Source organism: Peromyscus eremicus, chromosome 10 (assembly GCF_949786415.1).
Source record: "Peromyscus eremicus chromosome 10, PerEre_H2_v1, whole genome shotgun sequence".
NCBI lineage: Eukaryota > Metazoa > Chordata > Mammalia > Rodentia > Cricetidae > Peromyscus > Peromyscus eremicus.
Genome location: NC_081426.1, coordinates 56,820,128 through 56,841,073, shown reverse-complemented (window position 1 = coordinate 56,841,073; position 20,946 = coordinate 56,820,128). Strand labels below are relative to the sequence as shown.

The 20,946-nt window shown below is 47.2% G+C and overlaps 1 protein-coding gene across 4 annotated transcripts in view; it reads right to left on the bottom strand.

Moving 5' to 3' along the window:
• Positions 1-18,833: 18,833 nt before the first annotated feature.
• Positions 18,834-20,946, bottom strand: part of Tbc1d1 (TBC1 domain family member 1) — a 200,621-nt gene continuing 198,508 nt past the window's right edge. For all 4 annotated transcript variants that reach the window (XM_059275893.1, XM_059275894.1, XM_059275895.1 and 1 more), the window contains one exon: positions 18,834-20,557. In XM_059275893.1, coding sequence (XP_059131876.1) covers positions 20,357-20,557 — 201 coding nt within the window. In that variant the 3' untranslated portion in view covers positions 18,834-20,356. The remainder of the gene's footprint in view (positions 20,558-20,946) is intronic.

The window sequence follows — 20,946 nt, the reverse complement described above, 5'->3', positions numbered from 1 at the left end:
AGATTATAGATGATCTCTTTGCTCCTTTCAGCATCAGAGCCTCGGCTAGGCCTGCCCTGGTACCTCCCAATGCACAGGTGTATGCAAACATAAAGTAACACGCTGTGGGGTGGTCTTTCTGTACGCTGCGAATATGTGTTGCTACCATTGGTTAATAAAGAAGCTGCTATGGCTTATGGCAAGGCAGAATAGAGCCAGGTGGGGAAATCCAAGGAGAAGATGGAGTCAGAGGAGACATTGAGCTCTGCAGGAAATGGGGAGGGGAGCAAGATGTAACGGAATGCAGGTAATGCCAGGAAGCCACGTGGCAAAACATAGTTTAATAGAAATGGGTTGAGTTAAGTTGTAAGAGCTAGTTAATGATAACCCTGAGCCACAGGCCAGTTTGTAATTAATATAAGCCTCTGTGTGTTTACTTGGGACCAAGCGGCTGCGGGACACAGGAAAACTTCCGCAGCCAGTAATATGTGACCAGATAAAGGACCAGTGATCTCACAGCCAAGCTTTAATGATGGCAATGGCTTCTGCAGGACAAGGATCCTTCTCTCTTTTGTCTGCTGAGAGGGAGTTCTACACTCTCTGCGTTTTCTATTGCTGTAATCACTTACCTTGTAGGGCCTTTAAAATTATGCAACAATACATCATTGTATCATGTAGTGTTTTCATTTAAAAATAATCACTTTCAATATCAACAAGGACTGGTTACCGGAAGGCCTCTGGTCTATTCTGTTCTTCCTGTCAGTCACACACACTTGCCTGCTCTCTGGCTTTGTGTCTCGCCGGAATAGGAAGCCAGTCAAAGTGATGATCAGTGAGTCCCACTGTGTGCCAGGTGTAGCTGCTGCTGGCCCACCCTCCCCAGAACTTGGGCAGGCGCTCTCATCCCCACCAGGGCTATGACATAACAGGGAGTCCCGAAAGATACCAACACAGCACACACGAGATCAGCATCGAATGAGTCATCAGTGACCCAAAGTCTGCAGCAGCCAAGCATTCCAGAACTTTCCAGGACACTGGAGGAGGCTTCAGTTTAGAGACTTCCTCAGACACCAGCAACTGGGCTCCCCTCTCTCAGGGAAGCATCTTTCTTTCTTCCTTTCTTTCATTCTTTTTTTTTTTTTCCCCATCCCAAACTCCTGTATCCTGGAAGCAGCGGAGAAGGGCTGGTTCTCAGTTGCCACCCCACCATGACTACCACCACCAGTTCAGGAGCTTGCCAAGAGCCTGCCAAGCTTAGACAGCTTGTGTTCAGAGTTTCTGTGGGCTGGGCCCACCCCACCCACCCCACCCATCCCACCCAACCTCTTGTAAAAGCTTAAATCAACAGGCATGGGAAAAAAAAATCAAGACAGGCCATCTTAGGATAGGGGGAGGAAAAATCCCAATGACAGCTGCTGCCTAATTGGCCTTCTAAATAGCTAGAGGGCTGCCAAGTGCAGAACCGAATTAAATAAGCCTTTTTCCCCCTTCAGCGTGGAGCAGCAGGCTCCAGGTCTCCACCCGAGTCACACCCTAGCTGCGGCTATTTATAATATCTAAAAGCCAGATGGAACCTGCCAAGGGGAACAGAGATCGTGACAGAAAGCACAGGCCCAAGGCCAGCTCCCCCCTGGAGCAGACACAGATCCTGAGGGGCCCCTTGGGACTGGAGGGGTAAAGCAGAGAACTGTAGAGGAACTACCCCTCTGCTGAGCTTTGAGCTCAGCTTTCGGCTGCACAGCACAGGTTGGGAATCGGGTGATGCAGGCTGTACCTGCTGGATCCACAGGAGCTAGCTGATCCCACCAGTGTTCGCTCCCTGGCAGCTTGGACCCAATTAGAAGGATCAGCAGCCAGATGGGGATTCTCCAGGTGGAGCGGCTGGGCTGCCCCTCAGCCGGACAGAATTTGGAGCAAGGTAGTGCATGGTGGTCTAGAGTGCATCCAGGGAGGTGGGAACAAATCCTGATTTCTCGTCTGTGAGATGTGCTCGTCAGTAAAACCTTGGAGAGCTTGCGTCCTTATTTATGAAACACAGGCCACAGTCAAACCAGCCAGATGGGATTTGTGAGAACATTAAGCAATCACTGAGTGCTCAGGACAGTTTTGCAGCATAGAGACCACAGCTGTTACTATAGACTTGGTGTCTGGACTCAAAGATGCCTCTGTGTTGGCCACTGAGTGCTGATCTCTGATGGGGGCAGACCCCATACCCCTTCTGGGCTGAAGCATCTTGGAGACAGATTGCATCTTGGCCTCCTACTTCCTGCCAATGAGCAAAAGCCGGTTTGAGCTAACAAAGTTGTCCGAAGTAGGCATCTGATAAAATCCCATCCACAAACGGCTTCCCAGGCTGCCCTAGGCAGCTGGTCTGGCCCTGGCTCCCCCAAACTCCAGTCCCATAATGAGACACTGCATTCCTACCTAGCTCAGCCCTGACCTGTACTGTCCAGTTTTCCTGACACTCTGCTAAGGTATATCTTCTATGTCTCCCAAGGGCTCATGTGTTGATTGAAGGCCCCGTCTCCTTGGCACTGGTGTGCTGAGGTGGAGGCCTTTAGAAACGGGATCATAGATCAGTGGCTCAGACCTCATGGGTGAATTCATCTATTTATGGATTCATGGCTGAATGACATTTGGAGGAGGGGTCCTATACAACAAAATGCGAGGTCCTCCTCTGCTTCCTGGGTGCTAGGAAGTGCACAACTTTCCCCCACCACATACTTCCGCCATGATGCCCTGCCTCAGGCCTGAAAGAAAGCAAGCAAAGTAGCCACGCCGTGAAACTCAGGAAATCATGAACCCGAATAAATCTTTCTTCTTTTCACATAGCTTTGGGTATTTTGTCACGGGGATGGAATGTGAATACACCCTCCGACCACATCGACGGGGCTTTCGTTTTCAGTACTCCTAGAGCAAGTCCACACTGTGACACACACATGCTCCTTTCAGTGCTGTAGAAGCCACATAAATAAAAGTCAGACATTTAAAGGTGAAATTAAGGGTAATGGCCTGTTTAATCTACTCTATCAACAATAATACTGGTTCAGAATGTAATTGATATAAACATTATTAATGGGGCATGGGACACTCTCTTTTTATCGGACGCATCTAAGCTCTGATGAACACTTTATACAGCAGCACGTCTGTCTGCTTTTGTCCATGGCCAGCTGCTCTGAGGCTGCCTGGCCCTGCGGCTACGGAATGTGTCAGCGCCGTTCTAGAGCATCTGTGTGAGTTGCATTGTCTTGTGTGGGAGTCTTCAGTGCGAGGCTCCCCGCTCTGTCAGGAAGAGGGCAGGAGCAGTGTTCTACTACCCACAGGCTGAGGCCTGTCTGAGGAGCCTGGAGGAAAGGCCTGTCACCTGAGGGTGGAGCTAAGTTAGGTGTAACCCAGGCTCAAAGCACCTGCTGCTTCTCCCAGGGCTTCTGGTTGTGCCCCTGGGTCTGGGGTGGGATGCATGATGGGAACTGTGAATAAAACAGAAAGCACCCTCCCTCCCGCACAGAGCTGCCGGTCAAGGGGATGATGGCTGCTCTACTTGGAGCCCCATTTAGGAGAGGGTGGGTTTTATTTATTTATTTTTGTTGTTGTTGTTGTTTTTACCTCCCCTCTAGCTCTTACAGCTAAAGTGAAGTTTTTCAAAGGAGTTTCTCCCAGAGAAAGGATGAAGTAGAACCAGAAACAAAAAGAATGGAGGAACCTCTAGATGAAAAGTTTCTGCACCCTGAAAAGCCTCTCTGCTGACACAGCAATCCAAATCAGACCAAATCAAACCAAATTAAGGAAAAAGCCCAGGTTTAATGGGTAAAGTGCTCCTGGATGACTTTCTGGCCCCCAGAGAGGAGATGAGGAGGACCACGTGTCCTGTTTTCTGGGGGACAGTTTAAATACCCCGTGGGAGTGATCTTGAGCATCACAGGACGGGGGGGGGGGGGGGGGGAGTCGTGTTTGGCGGGCTTTCTGAGATAAGGCAGGGTTTGGGGAGACAGAGGTGGGGTAAGGGGGCTGAGGTGGAGCTTCCACCAGAACACTGGGGTCATCATCTGATGGAACGTGGGCAGCCTTGTCATACAGCTTCAGGAGACTAGGAAGGCTCCTTGGGCTTCTGGGGTGTTTGCAGCATTTGGGGGCTCAGCGGACCTTTGCAGTATCTGATAGTTTCCAAATATGTCACATGAACAATAGTGTCTTTTAGTGAGCCGAACCCCCTTTGCTCTGGCCCTCCCAGCCAACAACAGTGCAGCACTTCCTGCCTGGGAGGTGGTGTCTGTGGTGGCCGCGGCCCACAACCCACTGTGCCCCAGGCGGACGATGCTGGAACCTTCTAGCAAAACCTGGAAGGGCCAAGAGGTAACTTTGTGGTTGGTGTCCACCTATCCCGAAGCCAGGGAGGGAAGCCACGGTTTCATACTTGTTCCCTACCCCCCCACCCCCCCACCCCCCACCCCCCACCCCCCGGGACGGCCCAGAGTTGACCTGCATTTCCCAGGCCTTCATGCCCTCTCCAGGGCCCACAGAGCACAGTCACCAGAGAAGATCTGGAATCTGGGTGTAACCATCCTGGCAGGAGGGAACTTATTCTAAAGAGGGATATTTGTGCCCCTCCCTTTGGCTATCAGATGATTGAAACAATAGTCCCCACGGAAATGGAATTTCCCTGAATCTCGTTCTGTGAGAAGGGAAGGCTGTTCAGTGGGTGGGTGTCAGCCATGGGGGGTGGGGGTGGGGAGTGGGGAGAGGGGGGTGGACAATGATGACACACTTGTCTCCCTGGAAGAGACTTCTTCACACAGTTTTAATGCGTCAGACTAACTCACATACTTCTTGCCCTCTGTTTGAACCTAAACCTCATGAAGTGACCTTAAAGATGGGCTTGGGGAGAAGGTCACTGAAAGTTGGCATTTTTCCTCTCCTAGTGCACTCACATTGAATTAGCACTTCCCACTACCCTATCGCTTGTCTTTTTCATTGGTCTGTTGAGGATGGTGCCTGAGGCTAGCTGGTTAGGCTGCCAGGGCCCAGGCTCTGACCCTAACTCAGGTAATACGGGGAGTGAGAGAGATTACCACCCCTGGTTGTGTATGCTTGCACTGGCCTGTAATCCTGGCCTTCTAGAGGCTGAGGCCAGAGGATTGCTAAGAGTTTGAAGCAAGCCTGAGCTTCATGACAAGTGCCGGACCAATCGGCACTACGTAGTAAGACCAAGATCACAGGGGGATGCCGGGCCTGATCATTTGGGGGATTTAACTGAGGACAGTCTGAACTGGCATGATCTCTCTTGTGGTGGTATTTTATTGGTGCTGAAATGTGGTGAATTTTTATTTGTGCTTTAATAAATAAAGCTTGCCTAGAGCTCAGAGGAATAGGAACAGCCATTGTAAGTAAACAAAGAAGTCAGGCGATGGTAGCATACACCCTTAATCCTATTACTTGGCAGGCAGGAATCTGTCTGGATCTCTGTGAGTTCAAGGCCACACTGGAAACAGCCAGGCGTGGTGGCGCATGCCTTAAATACCAACACTAGTTAACCATGGAGGTCTGTAGGTCTGTAAAGGAAGTGACAGAAGAGGAAGTGATGTAGCTGGACAGAGAGAGCAAATCAGATGACAGAACAGCAAGGCATATAGGCGTGGGTAGACAGGAAGTAACTGGCATTTGGAAGCTTCGGAGTTGGTGAGGTAAGGTTAGCTGTGGCTTTCCCTATTTCCCTGATCTCTCATGTTTTCACCCCTGTATCTGGTTCCATGTTTTTTTTTTTTTTATTTAGTAAGACCATTTAGAAATGCATCTACACTCTCTTGGCTAGCCTGGCCTCTGCTGACCAGGCTTAAGTGCATCCCTACCCTCAGGGAGCTGTCGGTACTGGAAACAGAGCCAACGAATACAGTTAGGCGCCTTTGTTTCAGTTCTCATGGGGGTAGGAGGGATGGCCAATGGGTACCTTGTTCCTGAAGACACAGTTTCCCAGGGAGATTGCTACACCTCCCTTCCTTGAAAAATAACTTGCTTCTCCTCTATCACTACAAAATCTGAAGATTTAAACGCTGAGGAAATGGGGTTCTTCTGATACGCCCTTGGTTACAACCTTTTTATTTTAACCAGGGATGCTGCAAATGTTTGTCTCGCGGACCTGTGCCTTGGCCTGTCTTTAATCATTCAGGACCCACTGGGCTGCCTGGCACTGGTACTCCAGATGGCAGAGGCCATAGACAGAGCAATGTATGGCCACCAAGTCAAACCTGCTCTCAGGCCTGCCATTGGCCGTGGTGTCTTGATTCTGTATGTGCTTTCTGTCAGACCTCTTCAATGAGTTCATTTGGCAACAGTGTGGGCCCGAAGCATAAAAGCATCAATACCAGGGCTCGAATAAGTTGGGTTCTGCTGGAGGCCAGGCTAGGGTTGAAGCAAAATGTCTTTGGCTCCCCCGTGGTGCCTGACCGCATTTTGACTGTGGAATGACTTTTAGCGTTCACTTGGCAAGGGCATTTCCATTTGGTTCCCTATGAAGTCACAGAAATTCTAGCTATTTCTGCAAGTGTGTGACTGCCCGGGTATTTATAAGAACCATCCATCGGGATGAGTGTCTCTTGTGTCTGGAGCCACTTGCTTTATCACAGTTATAAAATGTTTATTTTCTGAGATCAGCTACAGCTGACAAGGCACCCTGGAGCCATGAAAGTTCTTCTAACTCAAGATCGTTGAGATAAGAACTTGACTTTTGTGGTGGGGGTTATAACATTAAGAGAGTGTAACTGTCACACAGACCCTTTGGGTCCCGGAGTCCCCTGGTGAGGACGGCTGCCAACATCCTTTGTTCCCTCCAGCTCCCACTGGGGCCTGGGAAACAGGCAGAAGTCCACTGCAGAGGCAGAAGGACAGAGCCTCTTTACAAACACCCTGGGCACAAGAAGCCCCCAAAGAATATTCCAGGTTACGGAGGGTTTTTTTTTCCACGTTTAGGATTTAAAAATTTAAGAACAAATAAACCCATTTGAAAGACAATATGGTGGCGCTCCCTTGTTGAGGGATGGCGTGAGTCTGGGTGCTCTTCTGCCCGGGTGCTCCAGGATCTGACACTGAGGACTGATCTTGACCTCACTCACCTTTCTCCTGGAAGGACAAATAGAGAAGTAGGCATGGAAGCTGCCGCTAGAGCAGTGGGGGACAGGGGTAGGAGGGCAGATGGAGAACAGGCCTCCCTGGTAGAGTGGTCAGGAGTTAACACTGGTCAGGAGCGAGACTGCAGTAATTATCTTTGGTGATAGGATGAGGAGCTGGAGTGGTCTTTACTTTCATCTTGTACATGTCTGTTCATGCATGTAACATACCGATCACTGAGAAGTGGTTTTAGAAAGAGCATACACTGAAAGGGTAGACACTAGGTTTCCCTACGGTAGGCCTCCTCAAGCACACACTACTCACGCTAACAACACTCTAACTTCAGAGGAGCAAAACCTGTGAAATGATGGGCTAGCCCTTGTCTGGGCAGTCCTGATGTAGCCAAGGCTGCTTCACTGAATCTTCCTAGGCCAGACAGTAGTCAGAGGATGCTCTGGCTGGCTACGGCTGTAACAAAGCCTGTCCCAAGGTCTTTGCAGGATCCTGATTGGTTTTCAACACTTAGCTGTGGAATCTGCCCTCAGATATGATAGCTCTTTCAGACAAAGAAATTCATTCTTAGTCAAAGTCCCACACATTGTCTTTGCATCTCTGTTTATGTTCCTCTTGACTGTGTGTGAGCATCACCCAGTCACTAGACTATGGGAAGGCATCTGTGCTCTACATCCCAGCATGCTATTTCCCACCAGTATCTCAAGGTACATGCATATCATATGAGCGTTGTGGACCAGGGAGACTTGTGTTATCTGCAGCATCTCTCTTAACTTCCTTGTGTCTTGTGGTGGTTTGAAAGAAAATGGTCCCCAAAGACAGTGGCACTATTTAGGAGGTGTGGCCTTGTTGGAGGAAGGTGTCACTGTGGGGGCGGGCTTTGAGGTCTCTTTTGCTCAAGCTTCCCTCAGCGTCACTGTCAGTCGACTTCCTGTTGCCTCTGAGTCAAGATGTGGCACTCTCAGCTCCAGCACCTCATCTGCCTGCATGCCACCATGCTCCCCGCCATGATGATAACGGACTGAACCTCTGAAACTGTAAGCAAGCCCCCTTAATTAAATATTTTCTTCATAAAAGTTGCCTTGGTCATGGTGTCTCTTTGCAGCAATAAAAACCCTAACTAAGACACATCTCTTCCAACTTCCTTGCCTTCTCCTGTCCCCTCCACACATTGAGGCAGAATTTTCTACTGTCTCTCACATGCTCTTTTGGGGGGATGAGAGGAGAAATGGGTATGGGACAAGGCTAACATCTAACTCCTGGTAATCCTTCAATTTTAAGTATCTTTACTGTTTATCCCAAAGATTTCCAGACACAATTTATGGTGATATATTGTTGTACCCTAATAAATTTGCCTGAAGATCAGAGAACAGAACAAGCCACTAGATTAAACATAGAAGCCAGGCAGTGGTGGCACACACCTTTAATCCTAGCACTCGGGAGGCAGAGATCCCTCTGGATCTCTGTGAGCTCAAAGCCATCCTGGACTACATGAGATTGACTCAGTCTAGGAGAGAAACAGAGCCAGGCAGTGGTGGCACACACCTTTAATCCCAGTACTTGGGAGTCACATGCCTTTAATCCCAGCACTAGGAAAGTTGAGACAGGAAATGATATGGGTGGGCAGAGAAAAGTATATTATGAGTGAGGAGACAGGAACTAAAGTCTTGCAGCTGTGGAAAGCTTTTCAGGCTGAGGAGTCCTAGAGGTAAGAAGTGGCTTGTTCCTTTGTCTCTCTGACCTTTCAACTTTCACCCCTATATCAGGTCCCGGGATTTTTTTATATTAAAAGACCATTTAGAATTGGTGTTACAACAGTTCTCAGGCAGGAGCTCCAATAATCTATGACAAATGAGGAAGGAAAATGACGCTCCCCTGCAGCACTACTGCTCCGGTAACCACGTTCACATCTTTCCATGTGATCATCCCTCGAGCTCAGAACAATGCCTGGCACACGGCAACTGGTGTTTTCACAGTTTCTGTATCTCAACACTCTATCTACGCTTGCTTCTTGCCAGTGAACTTTCTCTGGAATTGCTCAGATTTACAGTAAATAGATCTGCAATGTGAATGTGGAACAGAGAGATAAGCAAATGGCATGGCCTGACAAATAGGAATTTCTTAGTGGTTAAAGCACTTGTTTTTGCAGAGGATCTGGGTTCAGTTCTCAGTGCCTACGTCAGGAGGCCCACAACTGTCTGTAACTCCAGTTCCAGGGCCTGTGACACTCTTTTCTGACCTCCTTAGGTACATGTAGTGCACATACAAGCAAGCAGGCATTGACACATATACATTAATAAAATAATAAAGAGAATAGCAACTCCGTGTGTGTGTGTGTGTGTGTGTGTGTGTGTGTGTGTGTGTGTGTGTTTCCTGAGAGTGAATTCTGGCATGCCCATGCCATGATGCACGTATGGAGGTCAGAGAACACTCTAAAGTCTCTATTCTTGCCTTCCACCTTGTTTGAGACAAGGCCTCTTTATTGTTTTTTTTACTGTGTACACCAGGCTGCCCCATTCTTCTGTCTCCATCTCCCATCTCCATTTAGGAGCACTGGGATTTCAGATGCACTACACATTCAACTTTACGTGGGTTCTGGGGATTCGAACTTAGGTCCTTAGGCTTGCATGCCACTTTTACCCACTGAAACATCTCCCCAGCCCAAGAATAGTAACTCTTAGCAGTCCTTGCCATGGCTAACCCAGATGTCTCCCATTTTGTTCTTGTCCAGGGTCCTTCTCCCCTCCACGCGATGGTTTTTAAATCTTTAGTGTACGGCAGGATTCTCTGGAGGAATTCTTTGTTAAAGACTCAACCTCGTCCTTCAGAGTCCTGAGTTAATAGCTGGAGTAGAGCCAGTGGGTACATTCCTAGCTACTTTCAAGCAGACAACAAGAGCTTTGGTCCTCAGTCTTCACTCAGCACCACTGCCTACCTTCAAGCCAGATCACCAGTCTTAAGGGCCCGTCATTCACTGCATGGGGTCGGAGGCATCTGAGAGGCACAATCCCGAGTCCTGTATCCAGGTCACTGACACAGATGTGCACCCAGCTGGTTAAGGATCTGTAAAAGAATCCTTAAATAAATTAAATCTCAGCTCAGGCGATTCCACTCTGAGCGCTTACACTCATCTCGATCCATTATCAACTAAAGCACTTGTTCCCAATCTTAGCTAAACTTGAAAATCACCGAGCCCTGCCACAGGGAGTCTGGGTTATCAGCGAGAGCTCCAGGTGGCACTGGGGTTTACTGTTTTCTCTGGGGTGGAGAGTGGGAGGGTGTAGCTCAGTTTCTAGTGCTTGCCTAGCATGCACGATGCCCTGGACACCATCGCCAACACTGTGTGAACTAGGCACAGTAGCATACATCTTATCCTAGTGCTGAGACGTTGAAGGCAGAAGGATCAGGTTTGAGGATGTGCCGGGGAAGATAATATAATGTCATGACCTTGAAATGGCGTGAACTACATACTGAGTTTGAGGCCAGGCAAGATGACATAAGAGCCTGTCTTTAACAAAAAAGTTTCTGGGCGATTCTGCCGCATCACTGGGGCTGAGAACCACCACCAGGGTTCTGCTGGCTTAAGCATTCACAGGACACTGCCACAGACCTTGAGTTTTAATATGCTTTTACTGTTGTGAGAGCGGTCAGCAAAAGCATTGCTGACATCTAAGAATGATCTCCTACAGCCCATCAGATGTTTGGCTGAAGCACCCTCAGAAACAAGAGGTTACATTGGCCCAGAATAAACTGATCTTAGGGACTCAGAACAATAATTCTTTTTTTTTTTTTGGCTTTCAAATAATTTTTTATTAAGATTTTTTTTATTCATTCTGCATACCAATCACAGATCCTTAAAGATCCCTAGTTCAAATGTTTATACCCAGGGGGAGGGGGGGGCAGATTTCGAGCTCCAAGATGAGATGCAATTGGTTTATGGAACACAAAGATAACTAACATTTACTGCTTGCTAATGTGCCATCAGCCTCAGAACTTCGTGCTTCCCACAAATACTTGCACAATAAACATGCAAAATACTTATTTCCATTTTATAGACTTGGGTTGATTTCAGCTGACTTCGGGTCTCTGCTTACAACTACAGCATGTTTCTTCTATTACTGGTACCGGATTCCATTTTGCTCCTGAAATCTTGAGAATGTATAAGCACAAAATAATCAAGGCCAGCCTGGGCTATGTAGGGAGTACCAGGCCAGCCCGGGCTATATAGTGAGACTCTGTCCCTAAAAACATAAATAAAATAAGATCACAAATGAAATGGATTAAAGTAAAAAGTGGTAAGAGTCAGAATGAGTCATGGGTTAGAACCAAACGCCTGAACACTGGATGATGGGAAGGCTGCCAGTTTAGCTTTGAATATTTATGTCAAGTCACAATAGGATCATATGCTTAGTGGTACCGTTGGCATTGGATTAAACACAAACAGTTCAGGAGAAGTACCTGAGAAGTTCCAGGGGCTTCTTTAGAGGGTGCCAAGTATTAAAGAAACATCTGCTGAGAACACCATGAGCCACACAGACCAGAGTGACCCCAAGGTCAATGAGCCACAATTACACATTTGCCATTGTTCTTGTTTTATTTCTGTTGCCATGAGAAATATCCTGACCAAAAAAGCAACTTAGGGAACAAGGTATTTATTTTAGTTCAAAATTCAAGATTGTTCCCCATCATTTCAAGAAAGTCACAGTGGTAGGAGCTGGAGACAGCTGGTTACTTCACATCTATAGACAGGACGGAGAGACTGAATGTGTGCATGCTTGCTTGTGCTCAGCTCAACGTCAATGTTCTTACATAGCCCAGGATCCCTGCCTAGGGAATAGTGCTGCCCACACTGGGCTGGGTCTTTTCACCTCAATTAACCTAACTAAGACACCCCCCCACACACACACCAGTCAGCCCACAAACCAACCAAATCCCCCATTGACATTCTCTTCCCAGGTGATCCTAGGTCAAGTTGACAAAGTTAATCATTTTACTTTATTAAACAAGCTGGGAATTTCTGTGATCTTCATAAACTTCTGTGTTCTCATTTCCAATACTACTTTCCACCATTGTCAACTTATTTTGAAACAGTTTGAATAGCAATTGAGGAATTTTTGCTCATATCTTAGTGCTCTGTAATGAAACTTGAATAGTTCAGTCCCCTCATGCCATGAAATCACATCTGAGTTTTCCTATCTTCCCAATGCTTAGATTTCCCCTTGCTATATTTGTCACATCAGGAACTGGACAGGGATATGTCAACAGCCTGTATGTGAGACCTGAAGGTCAGGCCATTGTAAAACAAGTCATAGTGTCACCTGTTATCACTATCAACAAAGTCTATTTTACTAACTTGTTTTTCCTTGTAGCCTCATGCTAAGTTGAGAATAGATTTCCTGTGTCCATTGAAACAGTCAATGGAACAAGAAAAGTAATTTACAGTTTCTATTTATGGGCCAATGTTGTGTTTTGAATGAGAATGGCCTCCATAGGCTCATATATTTGAATACTTGGTTCCCAGTTGGTGGAACTGTTTGGGAAGGATTGGGAGGCATTTATTAGAGGAGGTTTGTCACTGGGGGTGGGATTTGAGGTTACAAAAGACTTCCACCATCCTCAATTGTCTCCTTTTGGCTTGCTTTGTGGTTGTTTCAAGATATGAGCTCTCAGCTACTGCTCTGGCACCACGCTTACCTGCCTTCCTGCTGCTCCCTGCCATGATGGCCATGGGCTCTAACCCTCTGAAACTACTGTAAACACCAAATCAACTCTTCTATCAGTTGCGTTGGCCATGGAGTTTTGTCATAGCAAGAGAACAGTAACTAAATACATATAGTAATGAAAGTTTATTTTGAAAAATACTGGTATTCTCTAGGCATCTGTTAAGTGGGCTTCTAAGCCTATTGGAGGCTTAGACTGGGTAATTTAGTAAACAATTGGAATTTATTGCTCACAGTTCTGGAGGTAGGACCTCCAGAAGGCACAAAAGGTTGGGCCTGTGCCTCCTAGGCTCATGGCACCTTCTGGACACATCTTCACGTGGCAAGGAAGCTCTCAAGAGCCTTTTATAAGGGCACTGTGCTGGATTTTTTTGTTTTTGTTTTTGTTTTTGGTTACTTTGGCACAAGCTAGGTCTTCTGAAAAGAGGGAACCTCAGCTGAGAAAATGCTTCCGTAAGACTGGACTGTAGGCAAGCCTACGGGCATTTTTGTGATTAATGACTGAAGTGGGAGGTGCCATTCCTGGACTGCGAATCCTGGGCTGTTTAAGAACACAAACTGAGCAAGCCACGGGGAACAAGCCGGTTAGCAGCATTCCTCTATGGCCTCTGCTTCAGCTGCTGCCTGGAGCTCCAGCCCTGACTGCTCTTCACGATGGGTTGTGATGTCGAAGTGTCAGCGGAAATCAACCCTTTCACCCCCAAGTTGCTTTTAGTGAGCGTTGTATCCCAGCAACAGAAACTGGGACAGACACTGATCTCATCCATGAATGGGGCTCTCAGGACTTCATCACTTCCCGAAGGCTTTGCCACCTCTTGATACAGTCATCCTAGATAAGAGGATTGAGCATATGAATTGTAGGGAGGGAATCACCAAGTTTCATAGTTGTCGTACATCTAGAGTAGACCTAGAGACTCAAGCTATGATAGAACCATGCATCACTTGGACTCCTCCTGCTAATAATCAGCTGCCCAGGACACACCCACGCTTCTAGCTGCTTCCTCTTCTTCTTCTGATGTCACCTAAACCCCAGCTCCACTGAGCCTTCTCTGATCACTCTATGTAGACAGCCCCCATCCCATGGGTGATTGGAGCTAATTACCTACATTAGAGAAAAGTCTTAATGATGGCAGACACTCACCTTGTTGTCCCAAGACCGGGCTTGGTACATGGTAGGAGCACCCTAACCATTGTTGGGGTGAGTGAGCAGGCAAGCAGTTGGACTTTGTGTCTGTAGGCATATCTGGGGATGTAGAGCAGGCCAAATCTATTCTGTGAAGGTGTGTGTGTGTGCATGTGTGTGCATATGTGTGTATGTGTGTGCACACATGTGTGTGCATATGCACAACTGTTTATTGTAGAAGGAAGATCTTGGGCAAACAAGTGTATTTTGTCCCCCCTAACAACCAAGCTACTGAGATGACTTGAGTACATAATGTAGGACTCAAGTCAACAGTTACGTATTTCCAAGGAAGGAAAACATCATAATCTCCTTGGCAGAAAGAACAAAAAGAACGGAGATGGACAGAACATTGACAACAGCTCCTCAGCCCCCAAACACACTTGCCTTTACTTCCCCAATACTCAGGCCCCCCAGAAAGGTCCATCAGGGTGTCACCTCAGGAGTGCTGAGAGACACAGGCATACTTTAACAGTAAACCAGAGCCAGCTTTTCCTACTATAGCTGAAAGAAACTAGAAACACTATTTAGGATTACAGGATTTAGAAGTTTCTAGAACAGGAAGGAAACACTCAAATTTGGTCAACATAGACTCAAACTTGGAATAAGAGAAAAACAAAGGCAAGAAATTACTGTCAGAAGAGGGAAGAAAACTAGCTGGGTTATGGCTACACATCTCATCCCTCACGAGGCTGAGGCAGGAGGATCATGAGTTTGAGGCTAGTATAGGTAACATAGCAAGACTATTAAAAACAAGGTAATAAGGTTGATCATCCATGGCCATATCTGGTTGTCCAGAATCTGAGGGCATTGTAGTAATGAAGTGCTGAGACAAGGGGTGTGGGGTGAGATAGGTGGGGTACAGAGCACTCACAATGCTTTATTCCGCCCCCTCCGCCCCCCACTGCTCTGCACAGCAAAGCACACTTCAGGCCCAGAAGTAACCTATAAGAAAAGAGCTGCCGCCCAGTGTATCTACATGTTACACAGGTGAACATGTGTCTAGATGGACAGACTCCCCCTCTACACTCCCCCACCCCCGCCCACCAAAAAATATCCCAAAACCAAAAAAAATAAAGACCAGGACCTTCCACCAACACCATCACCTTGACTGTCCAGAGCAGAGGTCTCCAAGTGGGCTGAACCCAAGAAAAATTGACTGAGAAAGTACCATGGGAGGGCTCTGTAGAAAAGGATGGCTTGGGGGTGGCTCCATTGTTTAAGCCGTAATTTGGCAAAAATTATGGAAGCGTGTAACTCAGATAAACTTGGAAAGCTTTAATAATTGGTTAGGTTTTTTTTTTTTTAATTTAAAGAAAATACTTAAAATTCATTCTTTGACTTTCATATGCGTATACAAGGTGTCTTACACCAATCCAACCCAAATGTTCTGTTCTCTTCCCTCCTGGTCCCTCCGCTTCACGTCCTTTCCTTATTAAGTTTTGTTCTTTCACAATTTTATATATTTGCATAATGTATTCTGGTTACTTTTCCACCCACCCCTTATTTCCCTCCCATCACTGCCAGTTCCCCTTCCTTACAAATCTCCTGATCATATTTATTAGTTTTATTTTAATTTATTTAATGTTCCACAGAGTTTAACTAGGTCTACTTGTGTGATCCTGAATTTAGAACTAGCCATCAGAGCCTGGCGGGCTCCACTGTGGTTGTAAAGCTGGATATCATGCCTCCCCTTTCCCAGAGTCCATTAGTTGCTAACGGGCAGCATTAACTGAGCTTCTTCCTCCTCTGTACCTGTTAGGAAGACCCAACTTGTGTGAACTCCAAGCCAGCAGGTGCAGCTGCTGGGAATTTACGATTGTCATGGCCATGTTATGCTCAGAAGATGACATCTCACAGACCTTTTCCTTTTTTTTTTTTTTTTTTTTTTAAACAATCTTTCTGCTGTAGTTTCTGGTTGGGGAGCCCCCGGAGGCTCTCAAACAATACAGGCTCTTGCCATAACCCAACAGAACCAGCTTCTAAGACCCTATTGCTGAAGACACTACACACCTTAGATGTGAGATCTAGAGAAGTCAAACTGGAGCTGGACTGGAAACATCCTCTCTTCTGGCTAGCTCTCAGTGCAGGAAGGTGCTGTGAAGGTGGCTGCGGGGAGGAGGGTCTAACCCAGGGCACCAACGGTCTTACCCAGCTGTGAATTCTATGAACTATACCAACCTGGCAAGATGTGCTTCTCACAGCAATAGTGGCATGTCTGTTACGGGGATAACCAACCACTCCATGCTTGGGTTTGAGGCCCACTGTACAAGAGGAAACCCTTACCTAGCACTGTAAATCCTGTCTAAAAACCGTTACTGAAGAGATTTTTAGGCCCTAGGACTGCTGTTCAGCAGAATTCACATACTATCAACCTACCTCCTAAGTATCTGTATGTTTATACCCATGTGTAGAGGCTACTCTTAGCCTTAAACAGAAACACCTCTACTTGCAGTGAAGGGAGGCATATTGGCAGAACTTAGGATGTGACATCTGAGTAAATTAATGAAGTATTCATTGTTCTCTCTGAGAATACTGGGTAGGGCTGGGAATATAGCTCAGTAAGAAAGCATCCACCCAGCATGCATAGGGCCTTGGGTTCAAACCCCAGTACTGCAAAACAAAAACCACACTTCATCCTTAGCTTTTAAACAATTTGAGTTTACTTCACTACTAACTCTTATTTTCTAATTTGTTCAGCCACACAATTTAGTCATGAATCTGTACATGGTGGTATTGGGGATTTACAGCAGGAACAACCAGCTGATCATTAGAATGTAATTTTTAGTTTTTGTTATCAGCTTTAAATTATTTAAACACGGGCTTGTGGCTGCTGCATAATGGGACTCTTGCTTGTATTTCCCCAATGACACTAATAACTTCCAGACAGGATAACAGAAAACATTTCAGACAGTGGAAGGCTTCCTTTTTATAAAATCAAAGGCAAGTCTGTGTTGAAAATTCTCTTCTGAAAACATTTAGTTGTAAAGATTTTTGTTAAAAAGAAAGAAACCGGTTTATAGCACATTACTTAACTGACCATCTAATCACATCGGATCCTGCAGCAGCGCTCTCCACTCTGGGCTCTTGATACTTGCTGGAATGCCTCATTGCCCCGTCCTAACCCACTGTCCATTAAAGCTGTAGGAGGCAGTTCAGGGGTCAGATCCATCTGGATTCCTCATGGTGAACAGTTCCCTTGTTCACAGGGAATAGAACTTTTGCTGGGGGTAGACTGACACAATTAGAAAAGATTCCTAAAGCGCACCGCTGCCTAAACCTGGTGTGGTGGCGTATGCCAATAACTGCAGCACTGAGAGAGGAGACATGTTCAAGGTCATACTCAGGCTATATAGCTACTTCAAGACCAGCCTCGGCTACATGAGATCCTGTCTCAGAAACTGCAAACATACATCAAAAATCCACTGTAATTCACAACTAAAGTTGGGAAGTGTTCACCCTGACCCCCTAAGCCAACCATCTGAACCTTTCTTCACCTCTTTTTTCTTTACAAAATGAGGTGCGGGTAGTAGACTCCCTTCAATTTTTCCTAGTCCAAGAATATTTTGAGTTACGCCAAACCCCTACAGCAGCATTTGGACTGAAGAGCACACGGCCTGTCAATGACTGCACGATATTGAGGGAGAGAACAGGAAGAAGTTCAGGTGTCAACAGGAGTCTTCCAGGTTTTCACCTGCAAAAAATATCAATCTCTGAATCTGAACTCTGGGGGGGATCACTAACTGGACTTACTTAGGACCAAGGGCCTGTGAAAAAACGACTCATATGTGTTATCACCCACATTATGTAGGTTCCAAAATTATGGGTGTCAGTTTGAACTGTCAACTTGGTTAATCCAGAATTGTATTTCTCACAGTCCTCTACCCGGAGGGCTCTAGACCAAGACGGGCTGTAGGCCTGCTGCTGTGAGACATGGGAGATCAAAGCAAAGGTCTGTTTTCCCTGAAGCTCACCTTGTCCAGGTGATGGAGGCACGTGGTAATTCCGGTGTCCTTCCTCTGCTTCTGCTTCCAGCTCCTTTCTACCCTGGCTACAGAGCCACCAGTGGTCACTATGGCAACCGCAGCTTTTCGAGTACTTTCATGCTGCTCTTGCAGGCGTGTGACTGGAATCGTAGACCACTGGTGTCTCCTCTTGAGTTATCACCCTCCTTCTGGCCCCTGACTTCTCCAGCCCCACAGCTGCGAAGAAAGTCTAGTCTCCCAAGCTCTAGAGCAGCGTTGAATCTTCCAGTTCAACCAAACCAGACACACAAATCCCGAGGGGATACCACTTTTCTACCTATGTATGGAAAGGGGCAACTGAGCCTAGGCCCCCACCAGAGCGCCACCCAGGATCTACATGGCAGGGCTTGAGGGTCTGACTCAAGTGTACAAGACATAAACGGAATCAAAAGAAGGACAACTTCCAAGTGCACGTGCAGGTGCCGGGTTGTACGGTGGGAGAAAAACGCCGACCTTGATTTGATAACTTGTCTGGGACTGCTCACAGTGATGTGAGTTGCCTCTGTGTTTCTTTCCTTGCTAGGTCACCAGCTGTGAAAATGTCCTTGTAAGAATGGCGCTCTGGCCTGATACAATCTTGTAATGACAGATGGTGTCCATCCAACAGGAGAAGCCCGTTTCGTTGATGCTAACATTCACGCCCCTGTGGAAAGTTGTCCCAACATCATGACTACTTGGGAACTGATACTGGAGGCGGAACTAATGTCTCAAAAGTGACTTTGCTAATGACGAGGTGACATGCACACTGAAGCCATCTTTACCCTAGCTGCAAAGCCAACATTCAGAGTTTGAAAACAGACACCATGAAGACACAGGTGTGAATTATCTGTTTTATTGCTTTCTTGTTTCTTACTGTAGATTCAAGGTTTTTGAACAGTAATAGTATGTCCAAAATTCAACATTTTTAAAACATTCAAATAATAAAATACAATGTGGGAAGAAGCCCTCCACTGTTCCCTCTTCTAACTACCCTTGGTGGAGCCACCTGAAGAGAGGCAATGGGAAGGGTCATGTTGCTTTGTGGAGAGAACAACTCTCCTCTGACCCAAGAGCGGGAGGGAGTCTTAAGTACCAGTTGCCAGTTGGTGTCCCTATGAAATAGCCAGGAGGTCCCAAATGACCCCAAGGATGGTGGTCCCCCTTCCCTCCCAGGCTTCTTTCCTACAAGAGAGCTGCAAAAGACTTCTGTGGAACCGGAGGGCCAACCAGTAGAGCACGGGGCAGGACCAATCACTCCAATACTCAGGAGGCCTCCCGGGCCACTGGCTCTTCTCTAAGCCTTTTGTTTGTATGTTAAAAAAAAAAAAAAAAAAGCGTGTTGCACACATGAGTGATGCTCTCCACAGGACCAGCTGGAAGCAGGGTGACTGTGAGCGGCACTCTGCCTGAAGGCACAGGGTCCTCGCCATCCCAAGGGAGGAGTCACTGTGTTTTGAGTGCTTTTCAAAACACACACACCCCTACCTCGGAAAAACCGTCAGCTGCCATACATCTGACTGCAATGTCAGCTGCGCTCCTTTTGCCAAGTTTCAGAATCTCAGGAGCCCCCTGACCTCTTGACGTGCTCTGCTCCTTCCATGAGGAATCGGCTTCCCAAGGGGTCAAGGCTCAAAGGACGACATGGCTATGGTACATCATTCAACAGACAAAAATAAATAAGTGACCCTATAGTGTGGATATGAAACAGTCACAAATAAATATCTCAGACCCCGTAGCTGCGGGTCACACACTAGCAAGAACAGGGAATCTAAAAACTGTGATTTCCTTATGAAACATGTATCTACCATGACTTGAAAGGATGAGCAAAAACATAGTAAAACTGTGTAAAAGATGGGCTTCTTCAGTACCAGTGGGAGTGCCTGTGGAGTCAATTTAAATAACCCCCTTCCATCCCTTCCCCACGGTTTCTGTAAGATTGGACAAAGGCCCACCACACCTCACGGTGTCACCGAGGGCATGGTCACAGGAACCTTTCCTTGCAGACTGACAGGGATCACACTTTAGCCTGAGGAATTATTTCAAGCCCTTCTTGCTTCTGAGACACGGGTGCCATGAATGCTCTTTTCAGACAACGTGCCTCTGAAGAGGAGCAAACACAAAGGTACATTTATTCACATCCACGCCGTCTAAAGCTACAACAAGCAGGACCGGAAAGGGGAGGAATCTGAACCGAAAACAATGAGAACTCTGGGACTTCTGCCCTCCCAACTCCAGGTCTGAGCTCGGAAGCATCTGCGGGCTTGCGAGCTCAGTTTCCTTCCTGAGGAGTCCTCTCTTCTCTGCCTCTCCCGATTAAGGCCTGGACAGTGTTAGTGGTGTGCAGTCTCTCCTGGCAGCTGTCAGTCACCTGTAGGTCCGGGCTGGGTACAGTCCGGCTCCTGAGTGGTGGGCTGGCCACTCTGCCTTCGAAGGTCCTCCACCATCTGCAGCAGGGCGGAGCGCTCCAGCTCCAGGGTCAGCGCAGCCTGCTTCAGCTTGCTCTCACTGGTTAGAAGCTTCTCTACCATGGCTTCAAGGCTTTGGATCCTAGCATTTGCCACCTGGAGAATGGGAGGAGAAGAGAGAATGTTCTTGCCTGTGATACACAAGAGTGGGCTGCTGTGAAGGCCACCACTCAGCCTTGGGGGACTGTGGAGCGGGGTCTTGGCAGAAACAAACCTACTGATGATCAGTTCTGGTCACACAAGAACTATCCCAGCTTCTGCTGCAGGCAGGGTGGGCCCTGACAAACACCCTGACATTCCCCTGAATCTTCTTCCCTGGTGTGGCCCTTCTGGGGACCAGGGATTGAGAAAGCAGCATCAGGGAACAGAGGGAACTGGACCCCCAACTCTATCCTGGGAGAAGGTGACGGCTCATGTACACACAGGACGCTGTGATTGACCAGATGGGAGCACACAGCATGGCCTATTCCAGCTAACCGTATGTC